The sequence below is a fragment of the Pleurodeles waltl genome, chromosome 6 (assembly GCF_031143425.1).
Source record: "Pleurodeles waltl isolate 20211129_DDA chromosome 6, aPleWal1.hap1.20221129, whole genome shotgun sequence".
Lineage (NCBI taxonomy): Eukaryota > Metazoa > Chordata > Amphibia > Caudata > Salamandridae > Pleurodeles > Pleurodeles waltl.
The window spans coordinates 1,181,630,191-1,181,657,096 of NC_090445.1; the positions used below are offsets into that span (position 1 = coordinate 1,181,630,191).

The following is a 26,906-nucleotide window of genomic DNA, read 5'->3' on the forward strand; positions in this document are numbered from 1 at the left end:
CATATGTCATTTCTCTATCAATCTATCCTCCAATCCCACTCTGACTCATCCCAAAATCCATTCTACTACTTTCATCTCCTAAATAACTCTGCCTAAGCTCTTCCCTCTGCTTCCACAACTCACTCACCATCCCCCACTCTACTACCATGACCTCCCAAACAACCCTACTAAATTCGGCCTCATTTATTTCACCCTGCTACTATTATCTCCCTCACCCTTCCACAGACTCTTCCCTCCTCCATCCCCCTTTACTCATCCCAAGCCTTTGGGATGAGTAAATGAGGGATATACTCCCAGTTAACACTTCTGGATTTCTTTCCTCCTCCACACCTCTATTACTCCAGTCAATCTAACTAACAAACTCTCATATCCTCGGCTCAAATTAACTCCTAATAATACTAAAACTGTACTCATATTTCCCGATACTAATCCATCACTAATTCTTGTTGGGTTCCGGAGTAGCGTGCTACTCGCCGAAAAGCGCTTCGACGCCTCGTCAGGGGTAGTAAGCGCTATATAAATACTATTATTACAATACAAAGTTCAAAATGTTGGTAAGTATGATATATTAAATAACTGACGGCAGAAGGAATGGGGTAGGGACATGGACTCGGATAACAGAGGGCAGGAGGGACATGTGCAGGGGCACCAAACTGACCTTACAGGGCAAGCGTCAGGGGTTGCAGCAGCACAATACACCACACAGACCAAGCGGGACTAAAAACATAACAGAAAAAGTCTTACATAAAACAAAATAGAAAAAATATTAAAAGAAGGAATATAAAAATATATACTTTTAAAATAAATATGATCAAAATATCTTTAAAAATAATTTCACAATGGAGTAACATGTATTAACTCAAATCTAATCTAACATGATAAAAAAACAAATATTAAAATTTGATACTCTAACTACAGTCCTACAAAAACTGGGGAAAGATCCTACACTGTGGGTGATGGGGAAGGGGAGGCTCAGATTTACTATTCTGACTCCAGTATAACAAACATTAGGAAAGTGCTTGCATACATTGGTGGGACAGAGTGGTATTTACTAGTCTAACTGCAGTCCAAAAAGTATTGGGTAAAGTGCATACATGGTGGGGCAGGTTTACTCTTTTAATTCAAGTCTAACAAACATTTTACATTTTAACTTTATTCTTACACTGGAAAAATAAAAACATTGGGGGTGTCAGATATGAACTTCTAACTCCAGTCTAACAGACATTATGGTTAGTGTATATTACGGACGGGGTAGGGGTTTTACCATTCTAACTTCATTCCAACAGCAGGGATGTGGAATTCCTATCGCCCGACGCCCGGGACATCTTGTTTGGGGTCAAGGGCAACAAGTTTTTATGTTTACTTTGTCCTTGGGACAAGTAGGCCCAACCCTCTGCAGCACAAACCCTTTGGCTGCCTGTTTACAGAGAGTGGAACTCTCTACAGTTGAGGTAATGTGTTTCCAAAAGATAATGCTGTTCGAACTTGTATTTATGGTTCATTATTTGAAAACCTTCATTATTAGGGTGAGTGCTATAAATAAATGTTTTAAGGTCACACTTCACTACTGACGATTAGATGCAAATGAGGTGTCATTTAGTAAAATGTTTTGATGCATGCTAGTATTTCCCAAAAATATTTCTATTGGAAAATCAGTGTAACCATTTTCAACACGATTATGGGAAGCATGAAAATAAACAAACACTGACAAAGCCAACTGATCTGACATATTTTTATAAGTCTTTTAGTTTCATCAATGCGTGTCTTGTTTTGACATGGCTTTTGTAACACTTTATTGTTGTGGGAGCTACCAGGCCCTCAACATTGTAACAAACACTGGCAAAAAAAAAAAAAAAAGTTTTTGAACTCTAAAAGCACACGTTGCCACCAGTGGCATAACAAAGGCCCCGCAGCCGCCCTCCAGGGGGCCCCTTCAGCACAGCACCTACCCTGAGTGAGTCTGGAGAGGGGGCTCCTCCATGTTCTTTGCAAAGGGGCACCCTCCAGTTTCGTTACGTCACTGATTGCCACTGTAGTTCCTGACACTGAACAAAACTACTTTGTGTGCCAATATGCTCCTTGTGGAAGAGTATAATGCGATCACTCACAGTAAAGCCAGCCGAAAGAGAGAGAAATAGAAGTTTAATAAAAACAAAATGTCTTTAACACCAGACCTAATTAGGGACCAAGACCCACATGTAGGTAGCTTTTTGCATGTCGCAAACAGCGACTTTCGCTGTTTGCGACGTGCAAAAAGCACATTGCGGTGCACAAACCCAGTTTTGCGATTCGGTAACCTGGTTACTGAATCGCAAAACAGGTTTGCGTCTCGCAATTAGGAAGGGGTGTTCTCTTCCTAATTGCGACTCGCAGTGCAATGTAGGATTGTTTTGCGAACGCGGGCGCAAACCAATCGCAGTTTGCACCCATTTCAAATGGGTGCTAACACTTTCACAAAAGGGAAGGGGTCCCCCTGGGACCCCTTCCCCATTGTGAATGTCACTGTAAACATTTTGTCAGAGCAGGCAGTGGTCCGCACTGCCTGCTCTGAAAAAATGAAACGAAACGTTTAATTTTTCGTTTTTGTAATGCATCTCGTTTTCCTTTAAGGAAAACGGGCTGCATTACAAAAAAAAAAACTGCTTTATTGAAAAGCATTCACAGACATGGTGGTCTGCTGTCTCCAGCAGGCCACCATCCCTGTGAGGCCGCCATTCGCAAGGGGGTCGCAAATTGCGACCCACCTCATGATTATTCATGAAGTGTGCATTTGCGAAGCCCTTACGAATCACAGATTGTGTCAGGGACACCATCCTACATTCGGATTTGCGACTCGCAATTTGCGGGTCGCAAATCTGAACCTACCTACATGTGGCCCCAAATTCTTAAAGAAAGTCACAAAAGTGCACCCATGGTATATGTCGTACCCCTATAAAATATTTGTGAACTGTATTTTAGCATGGGTAAATACGCATGTGTAGATTTGCTCATGTGAAAATCTATTGAGCATTTGCAAGTTCAATTTCCCTCCAGCCACTTTCTTCTCAACCCTGGAAGAAGTTCTAATTCTGCCATTGTCAGGAGTAAATGTCCAACCTTTCTTATTATGGGAAAATATTAGAGAGAAGCTGGTGAAGATCTTTAAAACATGCAGGTTAGTAGGTTTGCAGACTCAAAGGCATTCCAGCCCTGGAACTATTGCTTACTGCTTCCTCCAGCCCCAGTATGCAGATCTGCAGAAAGGTGGAAAAATAAGGAAATTGCTACAGTAGGGATTGAAACTGCAAGTATTCAAGCCCTACTATGGTAGTAGCCCTGGCATAATCAGAGAGGCTATTATCAGAGCTCTTACATAATGAGATTGCTGCCATAATTTGGCGCCACACTACATGGCACCAAAGGGACAAGTAGATCTTTTTACAGGACAAGTAGATTTGAGAAGCAACCTGTCCCGTGGACAAGTAGATATTTTAATAAATTCCACACCCCTGCAAAGGCTATTAGCAGATTGCCCTTACCTGGGTCTCTAGATTTAAAAATAAAAAAAAACAGCATTTGCAAAATCTACAGGACTCTACCACTTTAAGGTTATGCCTTTTGGCCTTCACAGTATCCCGGCCACGTTTCAAAGACTTATGGACATCCTACTGCAGGCTCATCACCAGTATGCTGTGGCATACTTAGACGATATACTCATCTAGAGTCACTACTGGGAGACTCATTTACAACACCTTACCATAGTTCTGCAGGCTTTACACCTTGCAGGACTTACTTTGAACCCCAAAAAAGCAATTTTTGCCACAGATAAAGTAGACTATTTAGGACACACCATTCAGACAGGATTAATGAAACCCCAGATATCCAAAATTGGGACTATTCAGGAGATTCTCAGACCCTCTACCAAGAAAGACATCCGTTCCTTCTTGGGGTTGGTAGGATACTATTGACGATTCATACCCAGTTTTTCGGAACTTGCAAGCCCCTTGACAGACATGCTCACACACAAGTATCCACATACTATCAGGCAGTGGACTGATGTACGAGAACGTTGCTTTTTGGCATTAGGTGATTGTTTATGTCATACCCCTGTGCTTTGCTGCTCATACTTCCAAAGACCTTTGTCCTACAAACTGACACATCAGGCCGTGGTCTCGGGCAGTATTATCCCAACCTGATACTAAAGGAGACCTCAGACCTGTACTATTTCTCAGTCGTAATCTCTTTCCCTGAGCAGAACACTACGCGACCATAGAAAACGAATACCTGGCATTTAAATGGGCCATGGAGGAATTAAAAGTATTCGCTTCTAGATAGACGCTTCATTTTACTTACCGGCCATGCTCCCCTTCAGTGGCTGTCCCAACATAAAGACACAAATCCTAAAGCTGGTTCCTTGCCTTACAGCCTTTTTCGTTCCAGGTCTTTCATGTTCCAGGTACCTCCCAGAGCAACATGGATTATTTGTCCTGATATCCCGCTTTAGAGTGGTCTGAACGTCCATTTCTAGTGGAAGAGCAGTGTAGTACAGCAGTGGGGAGTAGGATGACTGGAATTCCGAAGTCCGGAGTGTGGAGTAAAGTCGTGAGAAGGAAAGGACACCAGTGGAGCCAGAGAGGAGGACGGCTGCAGAACACAGCCAAGAGCCGGCTAGAACACTGGAAGGACGCCAGGAGAAGAAGAGCAAGGAAAACAAAGCAAGAAGCGCAGAGAAGTCTGGCGAGCTCTAGGGGCAGAGAGGCAAAGAGGCTTTCCCAACCACAGTCCAGGAGGGCCGTGGTCTCAGGCAATTCCTGGGTTCTGGGGAGGGATTTTGGAAAAGGTAGTGGGCTCGGGTACAACGAGCACGGGGAGAATGGCACTCAGACACTTGCATGACAAGGCACTATGGCTGGTGACGGCCCCTCCCTATAAAGCACGTACACTTTCCGACTACCCTAGTCCCCTGTTATTCTGAACCAAGCGAGTGTACGGTGTCACATCTAACCAGCGGATTTCTGTCTTCTGTGTCTTGTTTGTTTTGAAGGATTGCTATTGCCACCTGACCCCAAGTGTGGAAAAACGCATTGAGGATCCACGAAACACCTAATGAACAGGGAACACAAGTAAACATCCTATGCCAACAATATGAACAACTTATTGACAGTGATTGGTGTATTTAGTGGACTCTCTTTAATTTTTCCTCCATTTGTATTTTTTGGGACTGGGGAATCGATCCCACCAATTAAACACTGAACATTCCACCACGGGGGGAGGGGGTGGGGGGTGGGTGTGTGTGTCTGTGTCTGTGTGTGTGTGTGTGTGTGTGTGTGTGTGTGTGTGTGTGTGTCTCTGTGTCTGTGTGTGTGTGTGTGTGTCTCTGTGTCTGTGTGTGTGTGTGTGTGTGTCTCTGTGTCTGTGTGTGTGTGTGTGTGTCTCTGTGTCTGTGTGTGTGTGTGTCTGTGTCTGTGTGTGTCTGTGTGTGTCTGTGTGTGTCTGTGTGTGTCTGTGTCTGTGTGTGTCTGTGTGTGTCTGTGTGTGTGTGTCTCTGTGTCTCTGTGTCTCTGTGTCTGTGTGTCTCTGTGTGTCTCTGTGTGTCTCTGTGTGTCTCTGTGTGTCTCTGTGTGTCTCTGTGTGTCTCTGTGTCTCTGTGTGTCTCTGTGTCTGTGTGTCTGTCTGTGTGTCTGTGTCTGTGTCTGTGTCTGTGTGTCTGTGTGTCTGTGTGTCTGTGTGTCTGTGTGTCTGTGTGTCTGTGTGTCTGTGTGTCTGTGTGTCTGTGTGTCTGTGTGTCTGTGTGTCTGTGTGTCTCTGTGTCTCTGTGTCTCTGTGTGTGTGTCTGTGTCTGTCTCTGTGTGTGTCTGTCTGTCTCTGTGTGTGTCTGTCTGTCTCTGTGTGTGTCTGTCTGTCTCTGTGTCTGTCTCTGTGTCTGTCTCTGTGTCTGTCTCTGTGTGTGTCTCTGTGTGTGTCTCTGTGTGTGTCTCTCTGTGTCTCTGTGTGTCTGTGTGTCTGTGTGTCTGTGTCTGTCTCTGTGTGTCTGTGTCTGTCTCTGTGTGTCTGTGTCTGTCTCTGTGTGTCTGTGTCTGTCTCTGTGTGTCTGTGTCTGTCTCTGTGTGTCTGTGTCTGTCTCTGTGTGTCTGTGTCTGTCTCTGTGTGTCTGTGTCTGTCTCTGTGTGTCTGTGTCTGTGTCTGTCTCTGTGTGTCTGTGTGTCTGTGTGTCTGTGTGTCTGTGTGTCTGTCTCTGTGTGTCTGTGTCTGTCTCTGTGTGTCTGTGTCTGTCTCTGTGTCTGTGTCTGTGTCTGTGTCTGTGTCTGTGTCTGTGTCTGTGTCTGTGTCTGTCTCTGTGTCTGTCTCTGTGTGTCTGTGTCTGTGTGTCTGTGTCTGTGTGTCTGTGTCTGTGTGTCTGTGTGTCTGTGTCTGTGTGTCTGTGTCTGTGTGTCTGTGTGTCTGTGTCTGTGTGTCTGTGTCTGTGTCTGTGTGTCTGTGTCTGTGTGTCTGTGTCTGTGTCTCTGTGTGTCTGTGTCTCTGTGTGTCTGTGTCTCTGTGTGTCTGTGTCTGTGTCTGTGTCTCTGTGTGTCTGTGTCTGTGTCTGTGTCTCTGTGTGTCTGTGTCTGTGTCTGTGTCTCTGTGTGTCTGTGTCTGTGTCTCTGTGTCTCTGTGTGTCTGTGTCTGTGTCTCTGTGTGTCTGTGTCTGTGTCTGTGTCTCTGTGTGTCTGTGTCTGTGTCTCTGTGTGTCTGTGTCTGTGTCTGTGTCTGTGTCTCTGTGTGTCTGTGTCTGTGTCTGTGTCTGTGTCTCTGTGTGTCTGTGTCTGTGTCTCTGTGTGTCTGTGTCTGTGTCTCTGTGTGTCTGTGTATATATATCTATCCTTCTGCCTAGTAGACTATAGCCTCTTAGAGACTACAACTCCCAACCCTAAATTTACATTTCTCAGCTTTAACTGCCTGTTCTGTTCCAACATACTCAACACCTTCTCCAAATGCTCATAATTCTCCACTCTGTTCTAGCAAACACAAACATATCATCTTGAAAGTAACATGCCCCACAAAAACACTTTTGCATTGTCCTCTGAAAAACAGAACTAGCCAAAGCTAGCCCAGAGGTCACATGTTCAAATCAGAACTCCCCAAATGGTGTAATAAAAAATATTAAATGTCGAGATCTTGGGTGTAAAAACAATCTGATAATATGCAGAAGACTGGTCAATGGTGGAAAACAAATAGTGGAAAACATTTCATTTATGTTCGGGAGAGTATATCCATCGACCCCCATATGGCACTGATTTCGAAGACTGACACACATCCTCAATGAAAGATCTGGTTTGCGTGTACAACAATGGATGTGATCCAATCAAAAGATTCAGTTTATTCTATAATGTCATAGTGATGTAGTTTTTGGATTTCACATTTAAATTGTTGTCTGTTAGCTAGCAGGAGGTTCCTATGGATTCCTCGCAACTGTCAACCAGCAAGATTTGTTCTAGTGCACCTGGTCTAATTGTATCCGACCTAAGAGGGGCGAAGCCTTCTTTACAATATAAACCGTTTCTTGCATTCTTCAGTTCATAAAATAAATTTCTGACAAGAATTACAGAATTGTTTCTACCCTTTCACCACCATACCCTCTCAAATGTATATTAGTTTCACATACAGTCTTTTGTTTTAATCCTAGCAAGTCATGCTGGCTATATTCCCTATCCTCAACATAAAATCCCTAGTCTAAGATTCTGGCAATGACGGCATACAAGACAGCAGTGGTTTTTCCTTTAGGAATAAGAAGTGTCGCTCCTCTGCTTAAAGTGACCCTCAGGGATAAAAAATAAAATGGTAATAAAGCTAATTTATTACCATTTTATTTTCCCTCCTCCCGTCCTGAACCATGTTTCATGACAGGGCAGGGCCACTGCTGCTTAGTGGCAGCAGTGAGCTGTGCACTTTTTATAGTGTGCATTTCTTTTTTGCCGTCTGCCTTACAACGGCCAGCCAGATATGCACAATTTAAACTTCTCTAATTCAGCTGTCTTAAAACAGCTGGGTTAGAGAAAGCATAGGCCTCCAGTGCTCTTGTGAGCACTGAGAGAGGCAGCTTCCTACAATATGGACGCTTCTTTCATGCTGGTTATCAGCATGAAAGCAGCGCCAGGATTGCTTCAGGGAATCTGCTGGAGCCAGATAGGAGACCGAAGCGGGGAGGACATCGGACTTCTTGCAGCAAGCAAGGTAAGTGTTTTTTTCCCTTCTTAGCTACACCACTCACCTTGCATGAAGCATGCACGCACCAACACCAAATTTGCCCGTCCACCGCCACTCTTCCTACATGCCAGCCGCTGCTGCAAGATTCTGTCTGGCAAGGTTCTACAACATCGAATATAACAGTGTGTGAATGTGTTTCTGTTGGAGTGTTTGTTTTTTGCAATGAAGCATTCAGCAGACCTGTCAATATGTGCCTGGGATCCTCTTGGCTGATACAACTGAGGTTATGACTATTTTACATTCCAAAGCCCATTAACTTATCAGTCAGACATCCCGGCCCAACAATCCATTAACTCAGTTATCAATCCTCTCACAAATCCATCCACATGATGACTTCTGTCCATCTCTGGGTCTGCCTGCATGCTTTTCCATCCGTCAACGTATCCATCGACATACTCCTCCACCTATCAATACTTCTATTCCCTAAGCCCCTTGTCCACCTATACATCGAGCAATCCACTCATCCACTTAATTTACCAACAACCATCTATGCCTCTGATCTACCCACTAATATACTCTCTTTACCATGCACTCAACCAACCATATACCCACCCAAGTAAGTATCCACTATAAAATCTATGCACCCACTCAAACACACTCACCCTCTCAGTCATTCACTCTCCTCACTTCTGTTCATTCTCCCATTCAGTTATCCACACAGTCAGAAAATCCATCTATCATCCTTGCATTCTATTTATTACCCATCAATCCACACACTCGGGTATTCAGTCTCTAATATATCCACTCACTCACCCACTCTGTTATCAAAATACCCATTTCTCTACCTGTTCATTCTCTCATCCATTGACCAATACCTCCACCACTAAAATGCGTTCAGACATATGCTCTATCACTTGCCCAACCACTCACTCTTACACCCACTCTCTTCCATTTACACACTTGCTCAAATGACAGCCTATTTGGGCATCAACTATCACATTTATGTAGCTACCCAGTCACCAATCTGATGCCACATTGATATATCCACTCACTTATCTTTATTTCTATCCACTCATCTGTAAATGTAACCCAAAGTGGGGGGAATAGGAGACAAGTCGGATTTACTAGACTTACAATGGGGGAAAATGCACACTTTGGCGGGAGAGGGGGTTACATGTACTATTCTATCGGATTCCCTGCACTCAAATAATAAAGGTACCTATTGGAAGTATTTCCAAGATTGCAATATATACTTTAAAAACACTACATTTCAATTACATCATAAAATGGGAAAAGAATCATATAATTTTGAAAAAAATACTAATATATCAGAATTTTTATTTTCTTTCTAATGATAAAATGCATAATTTTTAAAATAAACAGTGTTCCTCAGCTGTCTTGCGTAAAGCAGACAAACCTGAAAGAAAAGCAGTAAAATGTGTCCTGATATTGAAAAAATAGCTTCACAATAATTTATTGTCTTAAATGTAGTATATTTTACTTATTTATAAATATAATGTATTAGTATTCTTTTTTACAAAAGAACTACTACCCTTGTATTCCCCATACAAACCCCTCAATCAATAATAAACATGTATCTTTTTAAAATTCAACATGCAATCACATAATTCAATATGTTCATAAAATTAATTGTTACATTAACATTTTTCAGTTAAACTGAACAGAATAAATTTAGCAGCTAAATATAAGTTAATATATTTTACTTTAAAGGCTACTCACCCAACAAACCCCTCGATCCCAAAACAATATTTATACAATTATACAACATAAATAAACAAAGAATTAATATTTTCAAACATTGCAGATTAACATGTTAAATGGTTACTATTACTTAATACATACTTTAAAATGACCACTTTCTACCCAAACCCCAATATGCCCAAACAACAATTAATATCAATGTTATCATTTAAAATTAAATATACAAATGATAATTCTATTACAAATGCACATAAATAATACATAAATAAAATAATATCAATGTATATATTTTATTTAAGCCGCTACACGCACAATCCTCAAATAAACCTCACAAGCCAAAATGAAAATGTAATACATATTTACAAATACATATTAAACACATATACAAATAAATAACAATAAAAAAGTGAATTTAACGAAGTAGCTTTAATTAACGCATAATAATAACTTCCCATCTAATCTCCTAATAAAGCCAACAAAATGTATATCTTACTATAGTTTTTAAAATGAATTAAAAGTATGGTTCAGAATAACATAAATAACAAAATAAAAATATAATACAATACAATAAAACAAAATGATTATAAGATATTATGAATATTCTGTTTTAAAATTCAGTATTTCAGTAAAATGATAAAATAACATATACTTACCATTGATATTTTAGTCACAACATGTTGACCACAGTATTCTGATTAGATGGTATTTTGAAATCAAGATTTAGGTAGAATATCTATCCGTGAGTGGAGTAGATGCTCATGAAAGTACCCGAGAGTTCCCTTGTTGCCTCACTTCAGAATACTGATATGAACGCCAAGGCAAATAATTGGCTCATTTGGGACATTAGGTTTTTGCAACTGGGAATTGAGACACAACATCAAGGGATTAAGTGGTTCCTCCACCTTGTAGAAAGGATGTATGTCACAGTGCCTATAGAACAGATCTCTCTCTCTCTACATTTGTTAAGAGGGATATGCTGTGAAGTAGCTGGCTGTCAATTGATGTCAAGTATAGATTCCTTGTTTCTTTCCAGTTCTTGATTTTGGTATCAAGGTTTGAGCCTGGGTTCTAGTCCAGACAAAGGAGATATGTTTCAGTGTCAGACATAATGTTGTTGCCCTTTTATCATCCCTGGAGTCAGTCTATATCCTTTGTGTCAAGTGTTTTCTCAACTGTTTACTGCATTTGTTTATTTGTAGCTTCTGGTTACTGGATTTCATGAATCACTGATTGCTGTTGCAACTGGGTCTTCGATGGCACTGCTGTCACATGTGAGTATTTCTCATGTTTATTAATGTAAAGCGTCATTAAAGTCTTGGATGATAGAAGCATTGTTAGCTGCTGTCTCCATGAGTGGATACCAATATTGAGAAGGCTTTCTGAGCTTACCAGTCATTTGGGAATCGAAATCCATTTTGCAGTAAGACACTTTGTTGTGCCTATAATTGTCTCCATGCTCATCTTTATCTTTTTATAGAAACAAACCCATTTTAATTCTTTGCCATGTTGACCGGTTTCTTCACCATTCAGATGTGTTCAGCTGTACTCTGTAACCCAGTTTTGACCTAATTCCTTTATAAGATATGGTGATACGTTTTCTAATATCTTTTGTTTACATTTTTTAAAAAGTAGAGTATACCAGTAACTTATAAATAAATGTTTCTGTTTACTTCCATCACTTCTTTTGAAAAAGAAGCCATCAACAACTGAAAGTGTTTTCAAGTTCTATAAAAATACTACCTGAACGTGGGCCCCCGAGTCTATCTTGTTATAATTTTCATCTCCTCCAAATTTGATATTCAGTATCTTTCTCTTACTGGTAGAACTACTTAATCAAGAAGTCCTTCCAATCACAAACCAAGCATAGGTTTCTGAGTTGTACACTCTCCCAGTGTTTTCCTTACTTTTCTTTTTGGAAGTTTATATTCATCGATCTTAAATGCCCCATATATTATGCACACAACAATGTATTTAGCTATTACCAGTTGTGAATCATATGAAAATATAAAATGAGGATGGCAATATTCCAGGTTTCTGTTGGACCTACTCAGACATCCTTGATGCAGTAGACCACATGGCCTTGCTTGGTTCTCTGACCTCCAGGATGCCAAATGGTGGGACAAGATCCACAGGGGATCATAGGATCACTTTTTCTCAGCAAGAGTATCTGAATATTTAGCACTCAGTTTTACCTGTTGTGACTGTGTTTTTTCATCTGAAACATTTCTCAACATCCCAGAGAAATAGATGGTTCATTGCTTCCTGAACTCAAAGATTCAAAAGACAGAAGTCCGCTAGCCACAGTACCAACCCACATTTTCAGGTCTAGCTCAACTCCATTAGGCCATTTGAAAGCCGTATTCGGAATTCTGGAAAGGAATGCTTGGCCAGCTGCACCTCCTTTGCTAGGCTAAATGGTTTATTCCAGTGGAGGGCTCTAAGGGTGTAGTGCATTTTCTAGTCATTACATATAGGGATGGGTAATACCATAGTAACTGAAATTGCCAAATTACCCCTGGCCCTTATCCAATCCCGTCGTCATGTGCCTGCACGTCTTGTGGCTGGAGGACAGAAATCAGACCAGATTACCCCAGTTTGCATAGACTGTCCCTGCCTCAGCCTGATTGCCATATTACCCCTGGCCCTTGTCCAATCCAGTCTTCATGTGCCTGCACATCTTGTGTCTGGAGAACAGAAATCAGACCAGATTACCCCAGTTCGCATGGACTCTCCCTGCCTCAACCTGGAGGATCAGGTTGCATTTAAAGATGGATGTATCCCTTTTAAGATCCTTCACTTTGGACAACCCTTATATTTCCTCAGGAAACTCATCTTCTCTATTAGTTCTTGCTATACAAATAACAGATCAAGATTTGGACCTGGAAATGTAATTTGCTAAAAGGAAAAATTAAAAGTAGTGTCTTTCCCTTGACTGATCCAGGGTGTCTCCCTTCTTGTTTTCAGGGCTGTTTTGTACATTATCAAGAGTGAATAATACATTATTATTCACTCTCGATATAATAAAAAAGAAACGCCAGCCTATCTTGGGTCCATCAACAACCTGCGGCATCTAGTGACTGAGTCTGATTGCTGGCACAGGTGCATAAAGGCACTTGCAGCAGACATCAGAGATTACTCAGGGCTGGAGTAAGTAAAAGTAACTGAAATTGTTAATCATAGTAAGTTAATGAGACTGAGACTGAGTGAGAATAAGTGAGAGAGTAATTCAAGTTTAATCAAGTGTAAGCATCTCCCTTAACACTCCATGAAGAAGTCAGGATCACTCACTGAAATTCGAGCCAAGGACTTGAACCAAGGATTATGACCCGCCAATTTTAAAGGAGACCAGCCGCCACTGACTTAGTCAGGCATACTCCTGCTTTGCTTCTAAACTTGGTTACTCACCTGCAGAAGGTGTCACTAAAATCCAATCTTTTCTTACCTTCCACTAGGCTTTGAAAACCTCTATGGGCCCAGGGTGTCTGAAATGATTTGTATAGGCCTATTCTTTATTTTAATCCTGTTGAGGACTCTCACTCCTGAACTCTCTGACTAGTGCAGTAGTCCGATATTAATTTCCTTCCTTCCTCTTAAATTGTTCAGTGGTTGAATGATGCCTGGAAGGACTGCTGGGGTATAGACTCAGTTCCCTATAATCCCACTGTATCATTGCAAAGTATGGCCATATTACCAGCACAAAGTGTGCTTTTTATAAACGCCTGCATAGTCTGTGGTGTGGGATGCCAGGAAGGAGTCTTGGGGGCAGGGACTCAGGCTCCATAATCCCACCAGATCTTTGTGAAACAGGGCCACATCACCAGCGCCATGTTGGTGCTTTATAACCTCCTGCATAGCCCACAGCATGGGATGCCTGGAAGGAGCCTTGGGGGAGAGACCCAGTCCCGGATAATATCACTGGTCCTTTACAAGCACTCTACAAACTCCTGCATAGCCCGGGGCGTCCTGGTCGCGTGCTCAGGCAATGATCGGCCAAGAACAGTCCTATGTGCACTCCTCTGCACCTGAATGAAGCACGCTTGGGCCCATCTCATTCTTCTCAGCTTTTACCCCTCAAGACTGAAGCCTAATATGGGGGAAAAGAGGAAAGATTCCTCCATGGTGACTGATCATGCCAACCCAAGTATTTGAAAAAAACCTCCTCTACTATGTATTTTCTTATCTCTGCAGAGGAGGCGTTAATGGATGAAATATCCTCTATCGAGGAGGAACTAGGAATTAGCACCAGTCACCCAATAGGGTCTCAAATAATTACTACATCAGACAGAGGAAACCCATCTGCAGTACCCGTTATTAATAACCATGACAAGCCTCCATCTAATTTGGGAATTGATCATAACCGCATGATTGTAGTTGCGGAGATGCGCCACCCTTTAGTGGATGCTGTCTTAAAGCTGCCTCCTGAATTCTTTTTTTTTTTTTTTAAAGAGAAGTCCTTTGACCAATAACTTTATGGGCAACAGCAAACCAGTATCAAAGGCAAGACTAGGGGAACATAGGAGCTGCATGAGTACAGAGGCCACGGACTCAGAGACTGTTTGGGTCCAAAGCCTTTTACTGTCAAAATTGAACCTATGTGACTCTTATCCATGCCTGAATCCTTGCAGCTCCTTCCCCATGGGTCAAGGGACATCAGCTCAGCCTACTCTACCTGTTATGAGCGGTAGACAGGCTCCCATGGGCACATTTAGCACTAATAGAGGTAGTATTGGACCTTGTAGACAACCTCTTAGATTATCGTTGCCTCCTGATGCACACCATATACTATAGTTTTGGTGAATGTACCACAGCTGTAGGAGGGAGTTATGAATCCACTCAGCAGTTAATCAACATAGTTGTCCACTGGTGTAATGGGAGAGTGGGGGGCAGCCCTTCTCTGTTGAATTATGTAAAGATGGTGAGGCGTGTTGATTGGATGGGAGTAGACCAGCAGGTTTTCAATGGGGACTGTCAGGTCGAGAGGCCCTGCTTAGGGTGTTTGTGCTTCATTGAAATCCACCTAGGTAGAGAAATAGACCATAAACATTAGTTTGGACCATAGATTCATACAACCTGTCCATGGGATGGCATTCTAAAATACTGTACTTTGGGTAATAATCAGGATCAGTAAGTTGAGCGGAATGTACAGAATGTGTCAGAATAGTCTCTTTGGCGGGGTCTTACTAGTGTAGCCCATTGGATCTTGCTGGTAGTCTTTCACACGACTTCTTTCACGTGTGTTAAAGAGCAACCAGTCTTACATAACTAATCATCTTCTTTTATAAGAAAATAAAAAAGACAATTTCTGGTACTCATGAAAGGAAAGCCTGTATACTAATCTTCTTTAGGATCAGATAGAAAGAATAAAAGATGAAAGGCTGAATCTGTGCCTATATTCTGATTGTTTAGGAACACAGAGACTACCTTAAACTTGCATACTGCCATTCACATGCACAGCATACCAAGTCATACCGTCTCACTAGTACCCACATCCTTCCGCACACCTGACTACAGACAAAGCACTGAGGATGAAGATAGTATTCATTGCCATTATAGAGTAGGTCAGAAAATGTGGACGTTAGCTGGCATTGTAACACATTTGGTACCTAGTCCTTTCATTTTATTATATGTGTTTTTAATAAACATAGGAGAGACAAGCAGATGTCCATGTGTAGTTGCAAAGCACACGTTCACTTTAAGGGACATTCCAGTGCTGAATAACAGACGTTTAGTGTTTCCCAACTCAATGTTAGTCATTTTATTGACCTCAGAAGAATGAAAGCCAAGTGGATCCACCAGGATTTGAGAGTGTAACCCTGAGGTGAAAAACAGATCACTGAAGTGGATGTATTAGTTCACTGAGCCACCAGACCCGACTCAAATCCTTTTATACAGTGTTACAGGAAAACAATACAGAAGCAGCATAAGTTCATTAACTAGTGAAAAACAGGCAACACACCAATGTTTAATATAATGAGCAACTTTATAAGTGTGAAGAAAAAAACAACCGCTTAAAAATTCATCCCCCACACCTCCCCCCCCACCTTCTCCCTGGTGCATGTCCCCTATCCCTTAGCAAATATTTTAAGGTAATCTGAGAGTAATTATTGTGGGAAATACGCCTTTTCTGCATGATCACCTTGTATTTTTTGCATCTTGTTGGACCCTATATTATTGCTGGTTTTAGCACTCTGTTTATTTTACAGCTGCTAACCAACAGTAAAGTGCCAGTGCTCTTCTTTAAACATGGCTTGATTGGCATATTCTTAATTGGTATATTTAACTTGCCTATAAGTTTAATGCCACTAGTTGACTGCAGCGTGTATTGTGCCATCCTCTACAGTAGCTATGCAAATGTGGCTTCAGGCCAGCGAGTATAGCCTGATTGTAGCAGTGAAACAATTGCAATTCAACCTGCCAAAATAAACCCTGTTGACAGATTAAAAACCTTCATTTCAAAACTTAATAAGACACTCCTATTGTAGTCCACAAGACAGGGTGCATTGTATTGAAAAGTAGGACATGTAGAAATGTAATGTTAACATGACCTTACAATGGTGAAACAGTGAAAAGCCATTCTTCACTGTGGCAGGCCTAGCTGTCCTGTGTTATAAACTAGAGTACAGATTAAAATCATAATACTGTATCGTGGGAATCTGACTAGCTAGAAAAATAAACAACTATTTTTAATAGTTACAAAAAAATCCAATTCAATGGGGAAGTTGGATTTTTAATAATATTAAAGAATGGTAGCTTTTAAAAAGTTGCCTTTTCCCTTCCTGAAGTTGCTGGAGGCTAACTTGCATTTATTCTCCAACCTCTCCCAGCCAGTGATTAGTATTTTATTGGTGTGAAAAAGGTGAAAATGCCTCCCATTAGCAAACAAAGCCTGACCTGAATGGACAGAGAAAATTCCTCTGCATCTTGCAGAATATCCAGGGTATGACTGTGGGCCTTGGTTTGACAGCACAGTGTTAAATACGGCTTGACAGGCTGCTGAGCTACATGAAACACTTGAAAGGGAGAGAGCATGATGCTAACACAGTTTCTGCTGTTTGGTTGCTCAGGAGCCATGCTTCTGTTCTACCAGACTTCTGTCTCTGGGTTTATTTTAGGTACAGTGCCTCCTTTAAACTAGATTTCAGTGTCAGATGTAGGAGACACTAGAATTACTATAGTGCACTCCCGACACAAACTCCCAGCCCTCTTGCTGTCTTGAAAATGCACAAAGTAGATAGGATTTGGCCCAGTGACCTTTTTACCCCATTGGTTAGGGTGTGTCCAGGAGTCATTCCCAACCACTACCTAGTGACAGGAATAAATGTGGTACCTCTAGGCACCAACTTGAGAAAACTGATGGGCCTCGAGAAGAATAGAAGAGGACTGAACTTGCTGTATGTGACCTGAGAAGAGTTGTGAAGGACTATACGTGCTCCCTCTAATACCCATGATAAAAAAAGCTGGACTCCTAGGGTCAAAGGCTTATGACCTCCTTTTCAAACTACAGGGATACAGCAAGCTAGAAGAGGCCTTTCCTTCAACTAGCTAGCTGATCAGTGGCAACTGGATCTGGCCTAGACCTCTATGTTAGCATCTGCTTGACACTCTTGGAGACTCCAATTATCTCCCCAAAGTCTTTGGTGGCTTTAGTAGTGTACTCCTGTGGTAGATTGGGACTTAAAAGACTAAGTAAGAAGGCAAACTTTTTGGCCAGAACTAACCTGGTTGGGGTTCTGACCCACTCTATATCGGGGCCAGCCTCAAATTGTGACTAGGTCCTGGTGTACCGTGAACATTGACTATCATTGGCTCTTTGTGCTATTCCTACTTAAAACTTTTAAATTTCATTTGGCCGGCCCCACCTATTGTATTGATTTTTGTAATTTTCATGTAATTTTGTGTATTGCATTTTTCTCATTCTATAATTCAGTTTGGGATTATTATTTTTTTGCAATTCAGCATTTTTAGACATGAATAGATACTTTACACATTGCCCTAAGATTAAGCCTGTCTCTTCTGTGCCATTGATACCACTGTGTTGAGCTTAGGTTAATTGAGTGATTTTGAGGGTTCTCTCTGACAAGGGTTATGTTTTTCTTGAGGTGGGTAGCCACCTACTTCCACTTATAATTCCAGTTTCTTACAATTGTTTAATGACTTCAGTAGTATTCTGTAGTAAGGAAATAAGTCTGATGTTCAATAATCAACTACTCTTTTATTTGTAGTTGGAGGAGTCAATAATAGTTGTAATTATTCTCAAACACCTCAGATACATCCGGCATGTAAGCTGCCTGACTTCTCCAGCTAAATACTTTATAAACGGGGGACCACTCCAGCTCAAAGGCCTTTGCATTTTCCTCCATGGACATTGTTATTGTTTCCCTACCCAACAGTTCCCAGACGTAATGCATTCAGTCTCTAATTTTGGGCACCTTGGCCATTCCCACCATTGAAGTGGTAAACTGCTTAGCAGCACATAGAGCTAGGTAACTTTGTCTACCTCTGGGGGAGTACAGAAGCAAAGTCTGGGTGTTAGGAAAGCCCAGTAGGATGTGTGAGGGAAGTTCCTTAGAGACATTCAGTCCGAGTTACACACTTTGCTTGGGAGTTAACTTGTGGCTTAGTAGCTTGGCTTATGTGAAATAATAATAAAATGTCATGGACATCAAATAATCATTACTTTTTTAATGATTAAATTAAAATACATATTTACAAATTTCCAACCAACAATAAATCTCAATATACACTGAAGTGCAAACATGTTGTGCTCAGAAAAGTGACACACTTGTGATATAAAGAAATAGTTGTGTATCACAAAGCTTTCATAATAGACAACTCGTAGAACAAGTTCAGATGCAAATTAAATTTTGGTTTGCGTAATTAGTCCAGAGCATTTCCAATCCCTATTGATGATGGAATCAACATCAGGACTCCTAATATATATGAGTCTAAGAAGATGCTATATATGTAATTGGGAAGGAAAAGAAGAGGGGAGGGTTAACATACAAAAAAGAAAAATGAATAAAATCATATATACACAGGCATATTACATAGAGAAGCCGTCATAATATCCAACCACTACTTGAGAACATGTAACAAAATCAGCAAATGCATATGAAATTCCTGCTAGGGAGGGGGAATTTCTGCAGCATAGACAAATACCTGGATCGGTAGAGTGTTTTGAAACTGTTCAACACTAGTCTGCGAAGGGAAGGATGAATCTGGGCAAAATGCTGTGGGTAGAACAATCTCAATTAATGACCAAGGCAAACCATGTACAGGTAAGTGTGAATAGAGGGCCTCTCTCAAGGTAGGTAACATACCTGAATTGGCCACGGAGCAGGGTAGAAGTAGTGTGATTGTGTGAAAGGGAGGTCTTGGCTATTCCACCACCGTTGAGTGGTTAAATAGTGACAGCCATGATAACAAATAAATAAATGAAGAAGCCTACGCTCTGAATGAAAGGACCCACAGCAGCAGCTATCTTAGAGTTACAGAGGCAAGATTGGGAAAACAAAGTTGAGGCAGTAATTCCAGAGGAACTAGTGAATATTGAGCAAAGGTTTTGTTTTAAAAACAGTGTAAGGTGAAATTAAGCCAACAGAGATTTAACAGAAGCTCCATTATTCGTGTAGGGTCAGTAAAGTAAAGGGGGAGGGGCAGACACTCATATGATAAACTGTAAACAAAGAAAGAGGACTATGCCTTGATTCCACAGAACAAGAGCAGCGACCATCTTAGAGTTACAGAGCCAAGACTGGGAAAACAAAGTTGAAGCACTAATTGTGGTTCAATGGAGGAACAAGGGAAAATCAAACAAAGGGGTTATTTAAAAAACAGTGAAGTGCGAAATTAAATCAACAGGGATTCAATAGAGACCCCCTTATTGGTGTGGAGTCTCTGTAGGAGGGTAGACACACTAGCAGAGAAAACAATTAAGAGCGTAATCCAAAAAGGAGGACGTTACTAGAAAAAGTGGCATGTCACATTCATGTAGTTGAATGCGTGAATAAAAAAGCCACCAAGAAAAAGTAAAACCTTCCTGTAGAATGGCAGGAATGCACAGGCTTAATTCAAGTATGGAGAGCAGGTACAGTCTTGGCATAGCTGGAGTTAAACCAGTTTAGTCAACCATCCTGTTGAGCCCATAGTTTATTGTGTTCAGTCAATTCTTCCTTGGTCAGAATTTGATTGATGTCACCTGCTCTGGAGGATGTTGGGAGAATGGAAATCAACTGCCAACGTAGGTAATTTTCTCTGTGGAGCATTGCTGAAAATTGTTCAACAAGTGAAGCAGAAAAGACTTTGCCTCAGCGTCTACTGCGATGTTGACAGACTCTAATCTTCATTTTCTGTATCATCTGGCCTATATAGGCCACTCCGCATGTGCAGAGAATAGCATATCTATATTGCTGACTATTGCAATTAAAAACATTCTTCAAAACAACCTTCTTATTGCAGTACAAGAACGCCTTACTCTCAATGGTAAAAGGGCAGACACTACAGTGACCACATATATAGTATCTCGACAATGGAGGGAGTCCCCAAAGGCCATCAATAGGTATGAGGGTATCGTTTCTTGGTAAAGGCCCCGGGATCAAATGGCTTTCCAATTTTTTTTTTATTTTTTTTTTTAAAGGCAACATTGGGGTCTCCAATGGAAGCTCTTAGGACATGCCAGTGCCTTTATGCTATTTCTTGTAACAGTGTTAGAAACTGAAGAAAACGTTGTGATACTTATTCTCTTAGGTTTTTCTTTAGATTTGTGTACCAATAGAGACTATCTCGTGCACTACCAGGCTCTTTGAAGGAATCATCTGGAAAAAATGTTTGGGGTAACCCCCAATTAGTAGTATATCTGCCAGTGCTTAAGCCTCCTGAAAATTTTATTTTTTTATTCTTTACAGTTAACTTGGATCCTAAAAAATGGGCTGAAGGTTAAAGAGTCTTTTGAAGATCTGGGGTGATAACTATAATTTTCTAGTAACGTGTTTCTCTCTGTGGGTTTACTGAAGATGATTGTGTATAATTTTTCATCTTTAACCATCACTGTGACATCTAGAAAAGCCAAATCAATGTCACTATTATGTATATTGTATCTGAGACCATGGAAATTCTTATTGAGCCAAATGGTTAACGTCTTGCCACAGTGTGGGGTATCCCTACTAAATCATGAACATTTCATCTATTTACCATTTCCACAGAATGTTGTCATTGAAAGGATTGAATTGGACTAAAATAATTTGAGCTTGTAGGTCATCCAAAAACAGGACCACAAAATGTGGGGCAAAGACAGCTCTCACTGAAGTTCCCTTTTATCTGTAGGAAAAACTCATTTTCAAACACAAAAAAATTATTGGTGAGAGCTACCTTTAATAATGAAATAATGAATGCAGTAGGAACTTGGGGCCATATGTACAAACACATTTTCCCATAGATACAGAATGGGTAAAACCCTTTGGTACATCTGGCCCTTGATGTGGTCTGGATCTCTATAATGTGGTCCTGAGGGATATTCCTGTAGAGTGACTGTGTCTAAAGTTGCCAATAGAGAAGTGGTCATATCAAAAAGCTGCTCCTCAACTAGGTTAATAAAATCCATACTATCCCTCAAATAACTATTTGGTAAGGCAGCAAATCCTTCAATAAAGAATTCTTTTTTTTTTTTTTTTTCAATTTCAGCTTTATTTCGGTAAAACAATACCATAAAAGCATACCGACACAATTCATACATTTCTAAAAGAAAACAAAAGCAATTTGGTTAAAACAGTAAAACCAGACCCATCATAAGATTAAAAAAAATAAAATCCAGGACTCCCCCAAGGTCATACAGTACAGTTAGATAAAAGAAAAGAATAAGCAAATGATCAATTAAAACACTGTAGAAATACACAGTACACATCACTTTACAAAACACCAAGAATATTATAGAATAACCATAAATACAATCTGTGTGCACAAAACAAATGGGATTGATATCTGACTGTTAATAGCAATGGCTGTGTACTGGCAAGAAAGTTCACTTGGTCTCTAGAACTATAAGTAAGCACAAAAAATGACCATTGTAAAGATAGAATTTCGTGCTTGTTTTGTAAGACATTTGTCCCTAGCATACCAAAGTGCCTCTAAGAATCTTGGCAATGTGCCTACCACCATCACATGTGGTCTTGATTTGCTAGTTTTTAAGAGCTGAGTGAAAATCTCTAATGCCCAACGATTTCTTTTTCCCATACATGCCTATATTCGGCTGAAGGCCAAAAAAGGCAAACAATCAAGTATTACAAAAGACACATTATTCCAACAACAATTAATATTCATTTAGCTACTAAAACCGACTGTCTGGATAGAAGCAAATATTAATCTTAAAAGCTATAAATAAGAATCAATTACAGTATTACATTTTTATAAAACCCTTAGAATTTGCCTCCAGTGCCATCAGGCACTTATTTTGTTTTGGTAGGGGAGGACTATTTAAAATAAAATGAATAAATAACTGAATCCTAGAGCCTTAGGCCCGCCTTGTCTCTAATAAATGAAATTGCTAGTAAAAACCGGCTTAAACCAAAAACAACATATGGTATCGTACTAGATCTCAAGAATCTTGCTGCTTCATTATAGTTCCTGATTCCAACGTTCCTGCAAATAGGTCGAAGCCATTTCCTCCTTGGTTTATCATAGGCATTGCAGTTTAAAAGGACATGGTCCGCCGTTTCAGGAGTCTCCATATTACACAGCCCACAAATCACCTCTTGTCTTCTCCCATTGGAGGGGCCCCATTTAGAAGTAAAAGCCTTAACCTGGAGAGTCCCATATCGAAGCTTCATAAATAAAACTTTTGCTCGTCTAGGTTGGATAGTATCTATCCATTCCTCAGCATACGGTAATGGTTTGATATCCAGGAAACTTAAAGTAAGTCTGCCTAGATCCTTGCTGTAGAGAGGGCTGTTAAGGGTAAAGTCCCAAAATACTTGTTTTAGTTGAATCTTAGATTGTTTTGTTAGTGTATGTGGTTCTTCCCAGTAAAATTTTAGGCCAAGAGTGTAAAAGCATTGTCTTATATAATGGAGCCACGGGAGGGAAATTGCCTTGTCCAAGTCTATAATCTCAATTAGCGCTTGCCTATAATGGATTAATTCAGGGGTAGACCAGAGTCTACACCAGTAAAGCAAGGGCCTCAAGGCTGCCAATTTACCTATTTGTTTCATGTTAATATCATAGGTTAAAGGAATCAGTGGAGTAGATGGAGGGAGACCCAGTACCCCCCTCATAAAATTATTTTCCTGGGTAACCAATGGGGTTAGATTTATGAATCCCCAGAGTTCAGCACCATATAGGGCAGCAACCTGTGCTTTGCACCTATAGATCTCAAATACTGGTGAAACAATACTAGACCTTGAACATTTATAATTTTTGCTAATTGCCATGGAGCTATGCGCTAAGGAAATAGCCGCTTTGTTAACATGCGGTGCCCATGACAATTTAGCATCAAGGAGTATCCCTAGATAGTTGAAATTTGTTACTCGTTCCAATGCCTGCCCTCTAATCCGAATGTTTCTCTTAAGTGCTTTATGAGGGTTAACAGTCAGGTATTTGGTCTTGTTTGTATTGATTTCTAATCCCTTCCGGCTGCAGTACTCGCTAAATTTATCTAATAAAGTTTGCAAGCCCATGGGAGTTTGAGATAATAGGATGGTATCATCTGCAAAGAGGAGGGCGGGGACAGGATCACCGTTCAATCTTGGTGAGTCATGGTTGCTTTGCTTCAGATAGTGAACCAGATCATTAATGTATAGTGAGAAGAGGGTTGGGGCAAGCACACAACCCTGTCTCACCCCCCTCTTAATAGGTATTGGGTCTGTCAACTCACCCTTTGGCCCCCACCGAACCTTTGCAAATGTATTTTCATGTAGTCTCTCTAGCTGGCTCAAGAGGTTCCCTGGCATACCCTGTTTCCCTAGTGCAGCCCATAAGGAGGCTCTTGGCACTAGATCAAAGGCTGCGCGCAGATCCACATATGCGATATAGAGATGGCCTTTCGTTAGTCTAGTATATTTCCACATTATCGTCAATAGCCTAAAGGCCTGATCGACTGTGCTCGTCTGCTGTCTAAAGCCAGCTTGGTATATAGTCAGTATGCTGTTTCCATCTATCCAGCTGTTAATCCTATTCAGCAGCTGTCTAGCATATACTTTTTGCGTGACATCTAAGAGGCTAATAGGTCTATAGTTCCCTGGTTCATCCCTGGAACCTTTTTTGAAGACTGGGATTATTTCTGCCCCTTTCCATGTCTCGGGCACAATACCTCCCCTTAATATAGTGTTACTTAAAAGATTTAGATAAGGTGCCCAAATTTCTAAACTATGTTTGAACAGGTCCCCCAGGATCTTGTCCAAACCGGGGGCTTTCCCCAGCTTGATTGCTTCAATGGCGTTCACCGTCTCCTCCAGGCTAAATTGTAACTCGGGTAAGATGCCCTGAGTGGCTAATGTTTTATGTCTTGAGGGATAGAAATCAAGGCTGGGGGGATCAGAATAAAGGTGTGTAAAATAGTTAACCCATGTATTGGGATCTATATGATGATCAGTAGAAATTTTCCCCTCTTTGCTACCATGGGTAACTATTTTCCAGAAGATCCTAGCATCACTGGTTTTTGCTGCTTCCAGGAGATCTTGCCATTTTTGATCCTCCCAGTTACTTTGGGCAGTTGCCAGTGTTTTCTTATAACTGGCCCTTGCCTGCTATATGGCCAATTGGTTCTTTTGCTTTAGAGCCTCTATCAGCTCCCTTTTCCTCTCCCTACATTTGGTAGTGTACCATGGGCTGCTTGGGGTGATCTGCACCATCTCCTTTTTGGGCTTGTACCGTGGCTGTTTGGTCAGGAAGGGTCTTAGTGCAATACTCATTGATTGGTGGATGGCCGTGATGGGGATATCAGTAAGTTCATTTTCAACATAAGGCTCTAGGAGATTAGAATATGTATGGTAAATATTTGTCATAGTCTCCAGATTGCCTATTATTGCAGGCCATTTTATATCCCGCCTGTTGTTACTGAGGAAGGGTTGTAACTCCACCTTATTATGTTCTACATATTCCAAATCCAAATCTAGGAGGTGGGCGCTAAGTTCAATTATTAACGGGAAGTGGTCGCTTTCCCTTCTTTTATCTATTTTAAAAGTCATTAATCTTCCCAATGTACTTATACTATGTAAAATATAATCTATTTTCGAGGTAGAGTTGCCTCTCTGGAAGGTATCCAAGTTAAGGCCTCCTTCACCCACTCTACCATTACATGCCCTCAGTCCATGTTTTAATGTAAGGCCCATAAGTTGCAATGCAGCCACTGTGCCTGGGACAGTTTTTTCTATTGTTAAATAAGGAATTGCTCTGGCTCGATCTTCTTCTTCTGCTAAATGTTCAAATCCAGTTATGGGTTCATAATTGCAATTAAGGTCACCCCCTATCATAATTGTCTCTCCCCCTGGGATCTTTTTAAGCAGGTCGTCTAATAGAGTTATTTCAGGCGACTCCAAGTTTGTCCTTCTAGGTCTTATATATACATTGAACAAGTGGGATATTATCTTATTTTTTCCCCCCATTATCAACCATAAAATGTCATCTGACTCTGTGGCTTGCATACGTATCAACATTTAGTGAGATTTTCACCCAAACAACCAGTCCCCCCGACGGTCTCCCTCTAGCAGCTGAAATTGCACTAATAAAGTAGGTTTTATATCCTAGCTTATACGGCGGGTCTTTAAGCCAAGTCTCTTGGAAGAGACAGACATGGTATTGATCAATATAGTCCTGCCATTCCGGGTCTGTAAGCTTATTTTTTAAGCCTGCTACATTCCAGGAGATCATAGTGATAGGACCCCTCCCGTTTGGGGTTGTAACATTAGAAGTAGGGCTCAAATATGCTGTCGAGTCTTTCCTACGGGGCAAAGACTCCACTATATTCCCTGCCCCTGTAACATGAGGATCAGACCCTATGAGGGGCTCACTTACTGTTGGGTCCCCAATTAGTCCCACTTGTACCTGATCAATCTGGAGTAGTCAATCTACTCTTTCAAGATTGGAATCACAGTTTCTCTTTTGCGATCCCTCCATGACATTATACTTAGGCCTCGGGACTAGGGGTTTGGTAATGTAAGGATCCGAACTGAACCTCATGGCATTGATCGTGGGGGCGGCGGTTCTCTGTTCCATGTCAATCAGGCCTCTGGATAAGCTTCCATCCTTAAATGTTAATGCAATAACATCATGTTGCCCCATCCCTCCTGAGATTCTTTCTGCCTTCTTTATATCTGAATGAATTATGGATAGAAAGTGTCTTTTAGTCCTAATCCAATGTGTAAGCTTATTCTTTAGGGAATCTTCGTCTTCACTACTATCTAAGGCCAATTTTGGGACATTTAGCAGATAAACAACATTGGTCCTAATGGGAAACCTATCCCCCACAGAATGTCGATACCATGTAGTATAATGGTTACGGTCATGAGATGCTTGGGGATGGGTGATCTGAGTAAGCTCCACATTCCCCTTTTGGGGCCCTTTTACCAAGCGGGATTCTCTTCGTGGATTCCCTATTTTTTGCCATAGATCACTAGCATTACTTCTAGGGTAATTGCGTGGACCAGTATTTTCCCCGTTTACCCCTCTCGTATATCCCTGCGGTTGCTGTAGAATCTTAGCTATAGCTGGGGAAGGGTTGGGGTTAGTATTTAAATTTTGAGAACGTGTGGATCTACCTTGTGGCTGAAATGATATAAGGGGGGTCTCCTTTTCGCACTGAGCTTTGTGGGTACCCCTACCCCCCTCCTTTTCCACAATATCTGATAGGGTTCTTACTTCAAGTTTCAGGTCCTTAACTTCCTGTATTAATCCAGAGAGTAGGTCATAGAGGTCTGCTATAGTTCTTGTTTTATGTTTTGGAGGATTCATTGGTTCTAAGTTGCATGGAGAGATCCTCTCTCTAGGTAACTGTACAATTGGAATAGTTGGGTATAACTCATTCAGCAATTCCC

At 41.1% G+C, this 26,906-nt stretch overlaps 1 protein-coding gene across 7 annotated transcripts in view; it reads left to right on the forward strand.

The window, feature by feature from the left end:
• The window catches only part of MARCHF8 (membrane associated ring-CH-type finger 8), a 585,276-nt gene that overhangs the window by 167,994 nt on the left and 390,376 nt on the right, over nucleotides 1–26,906 (forward strand). For all 7 annotated transcript variants that reach the window (XM_069240426.1, XM_069240425.1, XM_069240427.1 and 4 more), the window contains one exon: nucleotides 11,085–11,156. In XM_069240426.1, coding sequence (XP_069096527.1) covers nucleotides 11,085–11,156 — 72 coding nt within the window. Of the gene's footprint in view, nucleotides 1–11,084; nucleotides 11,157–26,906 lie in introns of those variants that run through there.